Here is an 18,891-nt window from a genome sequence, read left to right on the forward strand (position 1 = left end):
TTGTAATCCCCGCATTTGGGAGGCTGAGACAGGAGTATCTCACAGGTTCGAAGCCAGCTCAGCTACATAGTGAGGCTCTCAGCAACTTAGTGAGACCCTGTTTCCAAATAAAATAGAAAATAGGTCTGGGAGTATAGCCTGGAGGTAGAAAGCCTCTAGGTTCCACTCCCAGTACCACCAGAAAAAAAAAAGCAAGAACTGACCAGTTCACACCTGGAGACCCTGGCAGGGGATCAGGCTGCACTACATCAGCAGGCATGAGGTCCAACCAGGAAGATGAATTCTCAGGACAGTGGGGCCAAGGCCTGGTCCAACACACCCTCAGTTGCAAGTAAAGGCAGGGTTTCTAGAGGTAAATCTGGCCCAACAGGAGGCATGCCCCTGGGGAAAGCTGCAACTCCACCACCCAGCTTCCGCACGGGCAGCACCCAGCACAGGCTGGCAGAGAAACAGAGGCATTTGAGCAGGACTCTGACCACCCCTGACCCCCATGTGATGGTATGGATCTTCAGCATCTCCCAAAAGCCACGCTCAAGGTTTGATCATCATCCTGTGGTGCTACTGGGAGGAGGTGAAACCTGACAAAGGTTAGTGAAAGTGAAGTCCTTGGGGCCTGAAGGGAATGTTGGGACTCCACCCTCTCTCTCTTTCTCTTCTCTCTTTGCTTCCTGGCAACCAGGAGGCAAGGAGGCAAGCAGCTTTGTCCCGCCGTGGGCTCCCCACCATAATGCTCTCTCTGCCTTACCACAGGCCCCAAAGCAACACAGATAACTGACCATGGCCTGAAATCTCAGGCCATGAAACCTCAGAAACCATGAGTCAAAATAAAGCTCTCCTCCCTTAAGGCTGATGTTTTCAGGTATTTTCTAACAGACTTCCTGTCTTTATAAATTTCCTTTTTCTGGACATTTTTGTTAACATAACATCATACAGCATATAATGCTTTGGGGCTCGTTCTTTTCACTTAGCAGCGTTTCTGAGGCGAGTTATATCCATTATACTTCATTCCCAAGCAGTATTCTGTTGGATGGATGCACTAAATTTTGTTTACTAAATCACTAGTCGACAGACCTATTGAGATTGTCTCCTGTTTCTGGCTATTGTGAGTAAAACAGCTCTGGACAAACACATACAGTTCTTTGTGTGGGAATATGCTTTCATTTGGCTTGGATGAACTCCTACAATGGAATTATTGGGTCATATGGAAAAGTTTACATCTTGGGAAACGACCAAACTATTTTCGAAAGTAGCTGCTTTCCACAATCCCACCAGCAATGTACAGGATCCAGTTTCTCCATCTCCTTGCCAGCACTTGGCATGGTCTTTTTAGATTATAACCCTGTCCTCCTCAGTATGTGTGGTATCACATTGTAATTTTAATTTGCATGTCCCTAATGCCTAAGGTTATTGAACATTATTTCATGTATTTATTAGCCATTTGCTTATCTTCTTTAGAGAAATATATACTCAATTCTTTTTGCCCATTTTCAATTATGATATTTCAATATTTATTTTGGAAACAAGTTCCATAAGAGATATCTGATTTACAAGTATATTCTCAAATTCAGTGGCTTACATGCTACCTCCCAGGTACTACCCCAGCCTGTTAAAATTTTTTGTTTTATTTTGAAATAGAGTCTCACTAATTTGCTGAGGGTCTTGTTAAGTTGTTGAAGCTGGCCTTGAACCTGTGATCTTCCTGTCCCAGCCTCCCAAGTACTAGGATTACAGACATGTGCCATCATAACTGACTTAAATCTTTTATTTTTGTAGGCAGTCACCTGTTTAGGTTTATGACACAATTCTGGCCCACTTCTGTGGGCTTTGGTTACAAGAAATTCTTTTTCTTTTCAAAGCCTTTCTAGTATTCTTTTAGTTTGTCTGAATTATTTGGCACTGCCTGATACAACGGAAGGACTTTTCCTGTTGGGGAGCTAGATGTCTCTTGATGGACAAAGGAAGACTCAGGCCCATGGAGATGAAGCAGCTTCCAAACCAGGGCACTTACTGTGCCTGGATGTCTCTTTCTGGTTCTTCCCTTCAACCCTGGGATCATCTGGGGAGGGCAATCTCAGACCTGGTGGGGAAGGAGACCCTTCCCCTGGTGCTTATCACGAGAGGAGCTCCCAGCTCACTTTTCTGGGGTATAGGGTTCGGCTGAGATTGTCAGAGAAACTCCCATTAGACCTGGGGAAGGAATGAACCTTCTGCCTCTAGGTTGGAGTACAAAAAAGTGGGTCAGCATCACTTTCTTCTGTTGGGGGGGGGGGCACAGATGCTTCTCAACTGTGCTACTCCTCTATTCCAGATATCCCAAGCCAGTCTGTCTTCTTGCCACCTCCCCAATTCCACCTTTGGTTGCCTTTTGTGTTTCTCCAGAGTTTATAGACATGCGTAGGGAAGAGCAGAGTGTAGTCAATCTATGCTATCTTGTTTGGATTAGAAGTCCCGAATTTTTAAACAATTTGAGTTTGCTCTATCTCTTTCAATAATTATGTTCCCTGTGAGGTGTATCCCACCAGGAAAACGCAGGGCAAAGATGGCATTAGTGGAAGGGGATTGAGAGTGTTTGGCCCAGCCCTACAGGAGCACACTCCAAGCCTCCCCAAGCATGTGGATTGGGCCAGCATGAGCCATGTAGTGTCTAGACCCCGTGGGGTGATAATCAGAGTGAGGAACCTTCAAACATGTGAATACAGGCCAAACACACATTGTTAGGTTTATGCACTTGTAAGCAGACTTGTAGGTAAAAATAGATATTTAACCAACTTCTTGGCCATAACAAAAATAAATAAAATAAAATAGCAAAGAGTTTCATTTGAAAAAAATGAAATGGTTCCTACCTGTTCTGAGGGCATTTCACCAAATAATGTCTCACTGTGAAAGAAAAAAGAATATAAGAAGTAAATAAATGCATACATATATTCCAGGAATTATCTGAAATACAGGGCCCAGGTCTTGCTCAGATGTCAATGCTATACCAGCCAATCTCAGAGCTTCTGGCATAATTCTCTCTGGGGAAGCAAAGCAGGGCTATCTGGGAGAATTGATATCAGTCCCATTTAGCCAGTCATAAAGTTATATATGCCATAATATACATGGCCTGGTTACATACCCCATAATGCTCATTTTTGGTCAAAGTGGGTTGTGTTAGTTCTCAACTCAACCTCTGAGCTCTGCTTTAGTCTTATAATACCGTCCTCCTGTTTCAGCCTCCCAAGTACTAGGATTAGAAGAATCCTAAAAGAGTCATTCAGGAGTTAGATCTAACACAATGCTCTCGTAGCCAGATAGGACAACTTGTCTCCATTTAGAAGCTTCTCATTGTAAAACAGTTTGCATACTTGATTTAACACTCTTCCAGGACTCCAAAGAGGCCCCTGGGAGATCAATCTTGAAGCAAGACATCCTTCTGTGGCATATCTCCTTGGGGAAAACCAAGTGATTCTGGCTGCAGAGGACACATGAGAATGTCTAGCCACTTAATCTAACAAGTATCCCATCTAAAGCTTATGGCTGAGTTGCTATAAATAGAAGGGAAGCTTGGACATCCAGGGGAGCCTGAGTGGTGTTGCAGGTGATTGCATCAATGGTCCTCATGAATCGTGCCTACGTGAATCTGTCCAGATCCATGTAACCCTCTCCCACTCTGACTCTGGACTTGGCCACATAACTTGCTTGGGCCAAGGGAACACTTAGCCCATGTGTAACAAGCAGAGGCAAAAGAGATCCTTGGACTCTGGGGTCTGCTTTCTCTTGTTGCAGGTAGCTGTCCTGCCACCATGAGACACCTGGTTGGCCCACTAGAAGTTGGGACCCCATAGAGTTAACATCAGTCACCCCAGATGAGACCCCCAAAGCAACCAGGGCCCCCTGATCCACCAACAGAGGGCACCTGCACCTATGTCTCTGTTGAGACCAGCAGAGGAGCTGCTCGCTGAGCTTAGCCCAGATTGCTGGTCCATGGAACTGCGAGTAAATGAAATAAATGTTTGTTTTAAGCTGTGATATTTGGGGTGATCTATCACACAGACAGCCAGTACAGATTTCAGGGCAATATGAGAGATTCAGCTTCAGAGGGGCTGTACAGGTTTATCTGGTCCAACTAATACCTAAGCTCTTCCTTCCTTCAGCTTACAAAGCACCTACTGTGTGTGAGGTGCTTCACAGATGCAGTGACAATAGCAGCAACCACGGCGCTCATTAAATAATGCAATATTTATGCCGCTCTTCTAAGCCCATTACACCGTTAGGACACTTCTAATGAAAGCAATTTCCAGACCTTCATCTCTCATGTAATTCTTCTGTTTTCTTTTTGTTTTTAGCGCAGGAATTTGAACTCAGGGGCCTTCTAACTCCAAGCTAGACTCCCAGCCTTTTTTATTTTTTTATTTTGAAACAGGGTCTTGTTAAGTTGCTGAGGTCCTTGTTAAATTGGCTGATGCTGGCCTCAAACCTGCAATCCTCCTGTCTCAGCTTCCCAAGTACTGGGATTATAGGAGCGCACCAATACACGCAACAAAATTCTACTCAGTCATAAAGAAGAACATAAATATGTCATTTGCAGGAAAATGTATGGAACTAAAGAATAGTATTCTGAGGTTAATTCTTGAGCAGGCAAAGAACCCCTGGAATGACTCAGGTTCTAGTTATAGGCCCCAGGATTGGTGTTTTTCGGGAGACTCTGTTTCAGTAGCCCTGGGATGAGATTCCAGGCACTGCTGGAGTTAACAAAGATCAGGGATGGAGATTGGCCCCTTGGGAGAGGAAGTGGAAAGCATGTTTGTGCTTGGCCAGCAACACATGGGTGTAATTAACTCCAGCCCAAGGGAGGGCTGAGTGCCCTAGGAAGCAAAGCAGCAACACATGCCAGGCTGAGGGCAAAGCTGGGGAGGGTTGAGAACCACGAGCTGGCCTGTGGCCCCTGCCTTCCTTCCGGGATGGGCTCTGTTTATCTCCAGGGCTCACATTGGGAGCAAAGCCAGCTGCTCTGATGTCTGTCCACACAGATGTTGCTACAAGATCCAGAGAACAGGTCCTGAGCTCAGCTCTACTGTGCAGGGTGGGGCAGCCTGGAGAAGTGCCTGTCTCTGTCCTTACCTTGACACTGGCTAGAACCTGCAACTTCAGAATCACTGCTGCCCCCACCTTTATCCCCTTCCATCCCTGTTTGGACACGTGGTCCCTGCTCTTCAGGAACCAGCTGGTTGCCAGGAAAACAGCTCAACAGCCCAGACTTCCAAGCTCACAGAGGTCACCTTTATGGCCCAGCCACCTGTGGTAGACTGGGATATATCCTTCCTCCTGCCTAAGTCTAGGCCTCCCTCACTTTCAGTCTGACAATAAGGAAATAAAGTTTTCTTTGAGTCATGGTTTAAAGACAACCACCAATTCCTTGCCACTCTTCCCCTAGGACCTGCTTTAACCAACAGACGTGAATGACAATTCCAGTGTCCAGTCTAGACAAGTCCTTGGAGCATAAAGACACCACACTGGGGGCTCTGGCTACCATGCTGTTGAGACCACAGGGAAAGAGAGATGCCACCAGCCCTGCAGTCCCATTCATCTCACAGGAGGGACCCTGGGCTCGCAGGTGGCACCATCTTGGATCTCTAGTCCAGGGCAACTCCAGATGTTGGAAGCCACACAGATGACTCTAGACTAGAAGAACCCAGAAAAGCCCAGCCCAGATTGCTGAAATAAATGTTGTCTTGGGCCACTTCTTTTGGGGTGTTTTGTTTGACAGCAATAGGGACACAGATACTTTCAGATTTCCAGTGTGTGATCTGTGGGTGAGGGCCAGTTCGATGATTGCAGTTGCAGAAAAATGCAACGGCTCTTATCTTTAGATAAGGACAGATGTCACTGACCAACTTAAAACAAGACTGTTCGTCAGATCCCATCTGGATCAGGTTATCACTCATGCTGTTAAATTTCACCAAAAAGAAAAGGTAAAGCCAGGTGTGGTGGCACACACTTGTAATCCCAGTATTTGGGAGGCTGAGGCAGGAGGATTATAGGTTCTTGGTCAGCCTTAGCTGCCTAGTAAGGCCCTTTGTAACTTAGTGAGACCCTGTTTAAAAATAAAAGAATAAAAAATAGGGTTTGAGATATGGCTCAGAGGTAGAATGCCTCTGGGTTTGATTCCCAGTACTGCAAAAAGAAGAGGAGAAAGGAGGAGGAGGAGGAGGAGGAGAAGGAGGAGGAGGAGGAGGAGGAGGAGGAGGCCGGGTGTGGTGGTGCAAGCTTGTGATCCTAGTACTTGTGAGGCTGAGATAGGAGGATTGCAGGTTCAAAGCCAGCCTCTGCGATTTAGGGAGGCTCTCAGCAACCTAGTGAGACCATTTCCAAATAAGAAATAAAAATTGCTTTAGGAGTGTGTAGCTTTGAGGTAGAATGCCTCTGGGTTCAATCCCTTGTACCAAAAAAAAAAAAAATAGGAAGAGTCCTATAATCCAGGCCTCTTGAATTGGAAGCTCATGGTTCCTCACGACAATTCTGCCAAGCTGCCTTTGAAACACCTCTGGCTCTAAGCCAAGGGCTGCCTTCCTTGCTACTTTACAGGCAAGTGAATAATCTCTAACCTACTTGCAGTGGCCGGGGCCCAGGAGGATAATTTCTATTGAGATTTTTCCCCCAATTTGGATGCAGACAGTTGGGTTTGGGATGCTGAGCCATGGTAGGGAAACACACTACCTTTTGAATGTCTGCTTCCTCACCTAGAACTTGAACTTAATAACAGGACCTATAACCAGAGACAACACTGGGACAGAAGCAGACCCGCCTAGGGACAGTGTTATGGCTTGGATTTAAAATGTCCTCAAAGCTCACGTATGAAGCCATGTAGCCAGGTTCAGAGGCAGAGCATGTCTGGAGGTGAATCCCTGGGGATGGGATCTTGAGTGTATCTGTCCCTTCCCCCTCCCTTTCTCTCTTTGCTCCCTCAGCCATGAGGAGAGCACGGATTTTCTTCCTCTACCATTCTTTAATGCCCTACTATGAAGCATATTCTTTTTAGGAGCCTAGTGATCATGAACCAACCTCTAAAGCCTCTGAAATCTTTCTTTAAGTTGTGTTTTTCGGTTATTTTTATCACAAAGATGAAAAAGCTGATTAGATTAGCAGACAGTATGCTGTTTGCTAGGCCTGTCCCTGGGTTCCTGGAGGTTTTGTTTCCTCCAGATCAAAGGACAAAATATCAGACCTAAGAAAAGTCACCTCAATGGTTGCATTTTTCACAGGGCGTGGCCCATCCCCAGAAGCAATTCGGAATTCTCAGGGTATACTTCTGATTATTCTTATAATTTTTGTGGTTACTGGGGGTGGAACCCAAAAGCTTTTCTACCTCCGGGCTACACTCCCAGGCCTATTTTTATATTTTATTTGGAAACAAGGTCTCACTAAGTTGCTGAGAGCCTCACTAAGTAGCTGAGGCTGGCTTCGAACTTGTGCTATCCTCCTGTCTCAGCCTCCCACGCACTGGGGTTACAAGTGTGCACCATCAAGCCTCGATACTTCTGATTATTCTAATACCTGACAATTAGCAGGCAGAGGGCATGAATACTGGACATCCAGAAATACACAGGACGGTTCACAAGTGAAGACTTGACCTGCTTGACTTTGAATGACTCTCCTTTCATTCTCTAAGAGAAAGGAGCTATTCAGGAGAGCCTGGCATCTAAGTCTTTTCTGTAGGAGGGTACTTGGAATTGAACCTAGGGGCATTCTATCTCTGAGCTGCACCCTCAGTCCTATTTTATTTTTATTTGAAACAGGGTTAATGAGAGTTTTACTTCTTGCTGAGACTGCCCTCGAATCTGCGATCCTCCTGTCTCCGCCTAAGTACTGGGATTACAGGCATGCTCCATCATGCCTGGCTGATTTAAGTCTATTTTGCCTAAAAAAAACACAAGGTACGTTTGTTGCTCCATTTTGATGGATGACAAATTTTCCAGAGTGTGAAAACCAAGTGAAGAGTATTTTTATTTGAAACCTTTTATTTGAAACCTTACCAAAGTTGGGAGTTTTTGGGTACTGCCACCCCTAAACTTCAGGACATATCTGCATCATCTGCACTTGTATCTGTCACATATATCTGGAGTCTTCATATGCACATAGGTGTGTAGCTTTGTGTATGTGTGGTACCAGGGATGGAACCTCTGAGCTACATCCCAACCCTATTTTTTATTCTTTATTTGGAAACAGGGTCTTACTAAGTTACAGAGGGCCTCACTAAGTAGCTGAGGCTGACTGTGAACCTGTGATTCTCTTGTCTCAACCTCCCAAGTACTGGGATTACAAGCGTGTGCCACCATGCCCGGCCATATGTAGCTTTTATTTCAAGAGTCAAATATAAAGGAATATTGTCTTCTGTGAACTCAAACTTATCAAAACAAAGGTGCAATTTAAAAGTTTGTTTTTACTATATTACAAATTACTTTCCTCGTATTTCTCCTCTAATTGTAGAACACTAAATTGACTTGGGGACCAGCCTGTGAGAAGCCCTAGTACTGCAAAATTAATCCCCAGGACTGCAAAAGATAAAAGAAAATAAATTGGTTTGGGGGGAAAACCAGTAGCATGTCTTACCCATGAAGTTCATTTAAAAAATAGCCATGAGACCATTTTTAAATGTTTGTTGTGAAAGGGGAGCCACATGGGCTATGGTTACAAAGATCTGGCTGAAGACCATGCTTCTCCAAGGGCGGCCTCATACCAGCCCAGAGCTGGTCAGAAGCACAGGTCTTCAGACCTGCTGCAGATGTGTCACATCAGAGGCTGGTCTTGAGCAGGTGAACGATCTTTCCAGGAGGTTAGGCTGCTGCTCTAAGGCTCCTGGGCCCAGTTGAGGGGAACAGCTGGGCCCACCATGCATGCAAGGCATTGTGTCCTCAGCCCACGGTACAGATGGAAGTGCCTGGCTTGTTAGGCCACAGTGAGCAGGACCTTCACTGGCCTGGGACTAGTAGTGGGAGTCAGGCCAGGCCACAGCAAGACCTCAGCAACACTGCCGTGAGAAGCCGCAGGAACATCCCCCCGCCTTGGACACCCAAGACGACTTAGGTTTTCTTAAACAGAACATGAGAGGCTGGGGATGAGGCTCCCATTCCTGGCTCAGGACTTCTTCGAGCTCCTCAGCCATGGTCTCTTGCATATGGCAGCCATGCAGCTGTCATGCAGGACTACATGAAGGCGTGGTGGAGCCAAGCCAGGTGTCAGGCCCATGACAGGCGCTCAGACAACAATTTTGACAGCTGAATAGGACTTTGGATGCTGTGCACAGGTGCATGGGAGGCCACTTGGAGCCTCCAGGGGGACGCAGCAGCTGGGACTCGCTCTCTGAAGCACACATGCTACTCTGCCTTTCTGGGCCTTTCTTCATTTTCCTAGTCCTGCCATAAACCTCAGGGCCTACAGTTCAGGCCAAACTTCATGCCCACGCCCTGGCAGAGGTACCCTTACAGCACAGCCGCTTGGAAACTGCTCTGAGGCTTTCGGATCCCAGTGTCTGGGAGCCAAGCAGCTGGGAAGCCGACCCGTTTGTCTCCCATTTGTTGCGCATCTGTCACGAGCCAAATTCCAAGAAGAATGGGTTACATGCCCGGTGCCTGCCTCACAGCGTCCTGTGGAAGGGACGCAGATGCTGACGCCCAAGTGCAACCTGTGCCCTGAGCTCCCAGAAGCAGCCAAGGGTTAAGAACAGGAGTAATAAATGCTCGGGCGCCACTGATGAGGGGGCAGATGCCATGGAGGAAGGCTCTAGGAGCTGGCTGCGGAGGATAGCACACAGCCATGGACTAGGTCGGTGGAAAGGAGGACCACATAGGAGAATGCTCCGGGCTATGTGCGTGCATGTCCTGTGCTGGCCCTCCCATCCTCACCCACCCTGGCCAGCCCCTGGGCTAACCTCTCTGCTCCTCTGCCCTCTGGCTTCTGCTTGGCTGCACCTAAGGGAGGGAACAGCCAGAGATCCCAATGGGGGAAAGGAGAGGCTAAGGAGCTGAGCCAGGTATTGTGGTGCACACCTATAATCCCAGGACTTGGGAAGTTGCGATAGTAAGATCACAGGTTCAAGGCCAGCCTCAGTAACTTAGTGAGACCCTGTTTTAAAATCAGAAATAAAGGGGGCTGGAGGTATAGTTCAGGGGTAGAATGTCTCTGGGTTCAATCTCCAGTACTCTCCCTAAAAAAGAAAGAGGGGGCTATGGATGCATCATCCTGGCCCTCCTCCTGCCCCTGGCTTATTTGCTGAAGTCCTCTCCTGTGGCCCCTGTGGGTGACACCGCTCATGTTCCCAGAACTTCTCCTCCCCTTTCCCCTTGAGGCACTGGATGGAAATGACTATGTGCAGGTGGACACTACTCCCTGGATGTGTGCCCTCCCTCCTTGGTTGCCTTAGCCTGCCCACACCTCTAGGGAGAGTCCCCTTTGTAAACACCACTCAGTGGCCCTGTCTGAGGGTCCATGGAAGCCCTAAGGACTGAGTTTAATTCTTAATTTAATTTAATATACATGACCTTGGGCAAACTGTGATAATTATGTATAATGACAGCCATTTATACAGGACACCACCACCCTCCCTAAACTTAACCCTCAGAACAATCCTATGAACCCAGAACACCCCTGCTCCCCCTCATCTCAGGTGAGAAGGAGATATGCAGAGAGAAAGCCCTTCTGGGCAAGGAGGCACTGTTGGAACTGGGGCAAATAACTCCAAAACCCAGCTCTTCCCATGGCCATCTGAGAGTGATGGCTTACCTGGATATCTTGGAAATTCTGGAGGGAAGGAAGGGTTGAGGGAGGAGAACTCAGAGAAACATTCAAGGATTAGACAAGATAAAAACTCAGGAGCGACTGAGGAAGTGGCAGACGCCACAGGGGAAGGCACTTGAACCTGGCTTTGCAGGACAGCACAGACACAGGGCACTGGACAGATTCCCAGAGCTGGGAGAGGGGCGTGTGTGAAATGGAAGTTAGAAAGAGGCTGAGTACAAAGTCCAGGGAACCAAGGACACCCACAAGAAAGGAGGGGCACTCGGGCTGCATAGGAAAAGAAGGGAAGGAGCTATGCGTAGTGGCACATGTCTGTAATCCTAGTACTTGAAAGCCTAAGATAGGATTGTAGGTTCTAGACCAGCCTCAACAATTTAACAATATCTTGTTTCAAAAAAAAAAAAAATAAGCAGAGCATGGTGGCTCACACTTGTAATCCCAGTACATGGGAGGCTGAGACAGGAGGATTGTAGGTTCGTGGCCAGCCTCAGCAACTTAGTGAGGCTTTCAGCAACTTAGTGACACCCTGTTTCAAAATAAAAAATAAAATATGGCTGGGGATGTAGGTCAGAAGTAGAATGCCCCTGGGTTCAATCATGAATGCTATAAATAAATAAAGGATCTGGGGCATAGCTTCGAGGTAGAATGACAGAATGGCCAAAAGAAGAAGAGGAAGAAGAAGGAGAAAGAGAAGGAGGAAAATGAAGGAGAAAGAGAAGGAGGAAAGGGAAAAGGAAAAGGAGGAGAGGACGAGGAAGGAAGGAAAAAGGAAGGAAGGAAGGAAGGAAGGAAGGAAGGAAGGAAGGAAGGAAGGAAAAAGGAAGGGAGGAAGGAAGGAGACAAGAAGGAGGAGGAAGACATTTCCAAGTCTCACCTGCCTGCCAGGTGGACACTCATAAGAACTTTTCATCTAAACAAGGGCATGTTGAGCCCCTTTCATGAATGAGGAAACTCAAATCCAGAACAGTTCTGGAATTTGTCCAAAAACTCAGCCTTAACCAGAGCCAAAGCGCAAGCTCAGGCCCGGCCAGGGCATGGCCACTCTGGTGTTAGGGACTCAGACACTGAGGAGGAAGGGACTTGGTGGAAGGGGAGTTTAAATGAAGTCATCAGTGATCACTGTTTACTTTCACGGTGTCTGAGGGAAGCACAGCTCCTCTCTTACTTTGCTTACCAGTTGCAGGAACATAACCCTGACTTCAGGTAGTTCTGCCACCAACATGCTACTTTGCCCGGCACCTTGTGCCTGTGTGGGCGGGCTGTCCTCCCAGTCCAGACATGACCTTCTCTGTTTTCTTACCTCTGGATTTCTTCTTGTGAAACACAGACTGCCAGGCGATGACCAAGGTGAAGAGCAGAACGCTGAGGATCCCCACACAGCACACGAGGACGGCGTACACATAGAGATCTGAAAAGCAAGGGCATGCACAGGGTCATTGCCATGGGGCACAAGGCTGAGACACAAAACCAGTCAAAACGGAAGTTCAAAGATCCCCATGCTGCAGTAATCAAGGTAAAGTGTGGTACTAGTGAAGGGACAGACAGATTAATGGAACAGGATCGAGAGCCCATAAATAGACCCACACAAGCATGTTCAAATGATTTTTGATAATTTCAGAAGCAACTGGGTGGCGGGAAGATAGACTTTTCAGAAAGGGTGCTGCAGTGACCAGACTCCCAATGGCAACACAAATGATTAAAGTTAACCCCTCACGTTATATAAAAATTAGCTTAAAATAAATCCCAATGCTACATTTAATATGTAAACCAGAAAACTTTTAGGAAAAATCTTTGAGATCAAAGACAAGGCAGAGTTCTTTGAATTGACACCAGAATTATTCTTCATATAAGTAAAACTTGTAGGGGTGTAGTTCAGTGATAGAGCTCATGTCTAGAATGTGTGAGGCCCTGAGTTCAAAGCACTATGAAAGAAAGGAAGAGAGGAAGGGAAGGAGGGGAAGAAGGAAGGGAGGGGAAAAGGGAGAGAGGGGGGGAAGTAAAATAATAAATTTTATTTCATCAATATTGAAAACTTTTGTTCTTTGAACAGTCATAAGTAGGGCTGAAAAGTCAAATTAGTTACAGACAGAACACATTTGTAGAAGCCGCATATCCAACAAAGGCTTGTATCTACAATATAACTAACTCTCAAAGCTCAACAGCAGAAATATATAACAGTCCTCTTAGGAGAAAGAAGAAAACATGGAGATAGTTCACCAAAGAGAATAAATAGGTGGCAAATAAACACACGAGAACATGTTCAACTTCCCTAGTCATAAAAGAAATATAAAATGAAAACACACCAAACTGCAGAGTGGTCAAAATAAAATGTTGTGCTCACACCAGATGCTGGCAAGCTTGCGGATCAACTGGCTTCCTCAGACATGGGCAGCGGGGGATAAAATGGCGTAGCCACTCTGGAAAACTCTTGGTAAACAAAAATGCCCGCATCTTTTCACTGCTGGCCACACGGTGATCCCAGCTGCCGTTTCCTGTAACAAATGACTGAACCCTTAATGCACCTCTCACAGTGTGTTCTTAAGGTTAAGTTCCTAGAAGAGAAACTGCTCAATCAACAGGAAGTCACCTTTGTAAGGCCCTGGGGCTGTGGAGAAGCAGGTAGTGAAGTGCTTAGTGAGTGGAGCCTGGGCATGCAGGCGGGCCAAGGGCAGTGAAGGGGAAGAAGAGGTGGATTCAGATATTCAGGCACTTTCTGCTCTCTCATCCCCGACCCAGGCCCCAAGGAGGCCCAGTGAAGCCTCTACCCCAGAGTCCACGAGGATCTTTCATCTTGGAGTTGGTCAGCATTTGTCCTAAGCCAGTTCAAGTAGGTTTCTGTTTCTGGCAATATAGCAGTGTGGACTAAAAATGAAAGACAGTCAGCCTTCTGGATTGAAAATATTTGAAGCAAACATTGGGATGGTCCTGAACATCTATAGACGTTTTCTTGTTATTCCCTCAACAATGCAGTGGGATAGCTAGTTGCATGGTGTTTACACTGTCTCGAGTATTAGACACCGTCTAGAGACGGTTTAAATATGATAAAGGGTGTGTAGGGGTAACATGCAAGTGTGATGACATTGTATGTAAGGGACTTGAGCATCCACGGATACCACAGATGTTGGTATCGGGGAGGGGTGGGTCCAGTTCAAGTGGCACAGGGTGAAGCTGCAGGAGAGGAAAGCAACTGCAACAATATTTAACATGTTAAGTCCCAGTTTTCAATTCTGAGAAAATAAAAAGTATTCAAGTATTATTTTGAAGTTACCAAAAGTGATATATTTGTTGCTCAATTTAAGTCTTTATCAGTATTCCACTTCTGGGACAACAGGGCAAAGTAGGTAAAGGGAGTTGGGCAGGTGGGTGTCCAAAGAAAGAATCTCCCACCAAGGAACTCAGAATCTGTCCTGGAAGCAGAGAGGTACTGGAGGGAAGGTACTAGAAGCCAAAAGTAAAGCACTGGAAGAAAAAGTTTTACTAGCATCAAATCCCGCTGGAAAACAACCACTGTGTATTTCCACTCGGATGCTCCTGGGAAAGTCTTAGATGAAAGCCACATCAGCGGTACAGGGAACAGAAGCCAGGTTAGAGGTGAGGGCATCACTGGGATGTGAGGTGCTAGAGATGAAAACAGAAAACTCTCCCGTTACTAAAATAAAAACCTCCTTTCTGTAGAGGTGCCTGTGTCTTCCACTCGTGAACTTTGTATTTTTAATGGGGAGGAGAAACATCGAGTGGACAAGACAGAGGCTCTAGACTTCATGTCAGCAAGTGGAAACTTGCCAGTGGACTCTGGGATACGGACAAGATCCTTCATGACAAGCTGAGGAACAAAGCAGGTCTACAGCCCAGGACTCACGTCCAGGAGACCAGGACACAGAATGGCCAGAACTCAGCGACCCCACTGCCCGTCCTGGATTTGCACACCATTGAGCAAACAACGCTGAGAACAGAATGCAGAGACATCTATGGTAAAGAGCACAGTCATGTTGCCAGACCAGGCAGAACTGGGGCCGTGTGGGGAGCCATTAAGGCTTTCCCCTAAATTAATATTTCTGACTCAGCTGACTGTTCTTCACCCAGAGTCAACAAGGTTTGGGGTCATGGAAAGTTCAAAGTAAAAGGTCTGGGAGAAGATCAGAGGGTGATGTCACGAGGGTACTGATTAACCTATCTGTAATATATGTGCTTTGGATTGGTCTTTATTGTATTCTGGTGGTGGTAGCGCAAGGATATTGATTGACCTGTAACTGTATAAAGACCTCTGGAAAAACAAACCCAGCGTCAGCACAATAGAGAATGCTGACCCAGGAGTAGTCGTCGACCAGTAGAGATATTGACCCAGGAGCAGGGGTCGGCCAGTAGAGATAGTAGGCTGGCGGCTCCCCCATGTTAGAATAAATTAAATATTCTGAGAATCAAATTCTTAGAGTTAAATTCTTCATCCTCATGCCTCTCTTCAGAACCCGTACTTTTGCCAGCTGGCTCCGGCAGGGCCGCCTTGAAGGCATTCCCAGAATGTGCACCCCTGACCAAAAGACAGGGTGACCTGGCTTCAGTGTCCACCTGAAATGAGAGAAAACTGTCTTGATGAAGTTCCCATGCCTGCGTGCTGAGTGGTCCGACCCAGGAGCTTGCTTTTCACCGCAACACTTTCCTTGGTTTCAGGACTGCGATTGTGGGTGATGGCTGTAGCCCACCACTCTCACATAAGTGCCCAGCAGCATCCAGCACACACCTGGGGCCCACCCAACCCCGGTGCAGGCAGAGGCCGCCAGGCCCAAGTCACAGCTTCAAATCACAGCCTGGACATGGCATGCAGAGCAAGCTTTCCCCAGACTCACAAGACATCTGGCCCGTTGGAAGGCTGGGCTCCTCCGCCAAGCACGCGGGCCCTCAGGGCTGTGGACCAGGACCAGCAGGCACCGCCCGCCCATATGTGGGTCTCCACAGGCACCGGAGCAGCCACAGCTGTTCTCTACATTGTTCTTGAAGCCACAAGAAACTGAAGAAGTGTCACTTTCCAGGAAGAGAAGATCTCAGAAAGAATACCTGAGTTTCCCCGGTTTGAGCAGTAATGAGTACCCCAAATTCTTCTCCTTCACAGGCACCCCAAAGTTCTGAGATTTTGCTGTTCAAACAGCACCTGCCCCCGAAGTTCTAGCTTTCTCTTCTATTCCGGTCATTTCTTTGCTTCATAAAGATAACCCATCCTGCTGAATCTGCTCAGATACTGACATGCCATCCTCCCCAGGTGTTCTCTGCAAACAAACAAGATTGAGCCCACAGGATCCCAAAATCTAAGACTACAGGGCCACTTCTTCCAGTGACAGCATGCCCAAGCCCCACACGACTGTTCTCAGGCTGGAATGGCCCAATGCTACCTTATCTTTTAACTTGTCCTTTAACTATTTATGAAAACAACCTCTCTAGTTAGGAATGTTGGCTCAGAAATTTCCAAATCCAGACTTGGCCAAACATTTGTCCAAAAAGCTGAATCTAAACCTTCAAGCCCAAATTTAACAAAACATCTGGACTTTACTGAATCCCGAATTAGCTATGAAAACGCCCCCCACCCCCACCCCCAGGGCTGGAGTGCGTAGAACGCTTGCCTGGCATGCACCAGGGGCCTGGGTTTGATCCCCAGCACAACAAATATATAAATAAATAAATTAAAGTTAAATATCACATAGACATGCACACTCACACTAATTACAAAAATTATGCCACAGCCCCTGAGTTCATCCACAGTTTTATTCTTTGCCATTGGACTTCCAAAGGAGCCATTGCCATTTTTAGACACCATTGCAGAAAATGCTCAGGCCTCCCCTAAGCAGATGGCAAGGCCGACAGGCTGCAGTGGCCGCCACACTACAGGAAGGGGGCCCGGGGGCAACAGTATCCTATGCCAGTGCTCATCCACCCTCCCTGACCTCGCAGGCAATCCTGAGGAGCTGAGGACACCTGTTGCTTGGCATATCACTAGGGGATTCAGCAGGGCTTTGAACGAGGTGCCACGAGCCTTTCTCAGCACAAAGATCCCCACTTTCCTCCAACATCGCAACAAGAAAGGCAGAACGGTGTTCTACATTTCCAGAGCAAACCTAAGACCCTAGGAGACTGCAGTGCTGGCAATAAAACCCTGTGTACTTTTTTTTTTTTTAATGCAGACTATAATACCATCTTGCTCAGGGCAAATACCTGAGCGATAGCCCTGAGGGATTTTAACTCGCTGCAGCATCTCATCAAGAGACCTGACAATCAATGCTTGCTTTGTTCCGTGGGCACACAGCCAGGCCTAGTGAAGGCGCAGGAGGATGGATATCCATCCACAGCCCGCGCTAAAGCAATCCCGAACAGGAACAGAAGGGCAAAAGGCCTGGGATCCTGTGCCAGGGAGTTTCAACTGTACCCCTGGCCTCACCAAAGCCATGGCAGGTTTAAAAAGCAAAATACGCAGGCACTGTTGTTGTTGTTGTTGTTGTTGTTGTTGTTGTTGTTGCTGCTGCTGCTGTTGCTGCTAAAATCATGGGGCAAGAAGGCTTAGAAAGAGCTGCCCCGAGGCATGCTTTAGACTATAGTGACATCAATTCTGACATTCTAAAGGGACTGGATTCTCTCTACTGAGAAGAAACTTCGCGCTGCATTACAGATTTCACAAGGTAGGTTAGGCTGGGAGCAACGCTGATATCCCATAGCTACACATGAATACAAAATATAGTTCATAAAGTACATGCTTCACACTTGTAATCCCAGTCTGAGAAAGGAGGATTGCAGGTTCGAGGCCAGCCTCAGCAATTTAGCAAAATTCTGTTTTAAAAGAAAATAAAAAACAGCTGAGGGTATAGTTTAGAGGTAGAATGCCCCTCTGGGCTTAATCCTTAGTACCAAATAAAATGCTGCCAATATGTAAAGTGTTTTAGAGATTCTGATTATGCTACAAGATGTATCAGGACTAAATGTTATAATCCTTACAAATATATAGTCTTTTTTTGTCCCATCCTATTTTTAAAATATGGTTCTCAAGTTGAGCACAGTGGTGCATGCCTATAATTCCAGTACTTGGGAGACTGAGACAAGAGGATGGCAAATTTGAGGCCAGTCTCAGCAATTTAGACCCTCAGCGACTTTGTGAGATCCTGTTATAAAACAAAAGAATAAAAACTGCTAAGGGTGTAGGTCACAGGTTGAATGCCGCTGGGCTCAATCCCTAGTATCAAAAATCAAATTAAAAATAAAATAAATGAATTAATAAAATAAGGCCCTTGGACCACTTGCATCAAAACCACCTGGGGCTATGAGAAAATACAAATTATTTCCTTCCTAAAGGAATGATCACTGGGGAGAGGGCTCTGAGTTCTGAGTTTCACTAGAGGATTTTTCTGTTTTGTTTTTTGTTTTTGCTTTTTTTTTTTTTTTTTTTTTTTTTGCTGGTTGATTTCAGAACCCCACTGGCATTCTACCCCTGAGGTATACCCCCAGCCATATATTTTTTTTTTTTTAATTGGAAACAGGGTCTCACTAAGTTGCTAAGGCTAGTCTCAAATTTGTGATCCTCCTGTTTCAGCCTCCAAAGTACTGGGATTAAAGTGTGCACACTAGGGAATTCTTGGAAAATGAGAATGCACAGGGCTTCCTCCTTCATCTCCTCCAGCGTCCTGCCTTAGGGATGCTCCCACCCCGGGTCATTGCCACAACCCCACACATTACAGTGCCAGGTTATGGCAGCTCCAGAAAGTCGGGGTACAAACCTGCTGGGTCGCTTCAGTTTTTCTGAACTGCAACAAGAAAGGCGGACCTTGATTTTCTACTATTTTACTCTCTGGGGAATAAAGTCACTTCATTCCTGCCCACAAGCAGTCCCTGAATGAGCGGTGAAAGGAGAGACCTGGAGATTCATCTGCTCAGAGAAAGTCACTGAATAGAGAAAGAGCCAGCAATGAGCAATGAAAGGTGCAGAGGAAAAGTCAAGGGATACAAAGAATCAACGCTGGAGTGAAGGGCAATCTGAGACATCAAACAGGCATGACTAGAAAACTAAGCAACAAGTCCCAACAAAGGAGATGGCTCCTTATGGTCCCAAAGGATGCTCACAATTAAAATTCCATTTTCAGCCGG

At 46.5% G+C, this 18,891-nt stretch overlaps 1 protein-coding gene across 2 annotated transcripts in view; it reads right to left on the reverse strand.

Moving 5' to 3' along the window:
- Nucleotides 1-18,891, reverse strand: part of VSTM4 (V-set and transmembrane domain containing 4) — a gene marked incomplete at both ends in the record, with an annotated part of 98,392 nt that overhangs the window by 44,706 nt on the left and 34,795 nt on the right. For both annotated transcript variants that reach the window (XM_080694670.1, XM_080694669.1), the window contains 2 exons: nt 2,844-2,877; nt 12,074-12,181. In XM_080694670.1, the coding sequence (XP_080550796.1) occupies nt 2,844-2,877; nt 12,074-12,181 (142 nt within the window). The remainder of the gene's footprint in view (nt 1-2,843; nt 2,878-12,073; nt 12,182-18,891) is intronic.

The sequence above is a fragment of the Muscardinus avellanarius genome (assembly GCF_963383645.1).
Source record: "Muscardinus avellanarius genome assembly, chromosome: 4".
Classification (NCBI taxonomy): domain Eukaryota; kingdom Metazoa; phylum Chordata; class Mammalia; order Rodentia; family Gliridae; genus Muscardinus; species Muscardinus avellanarius.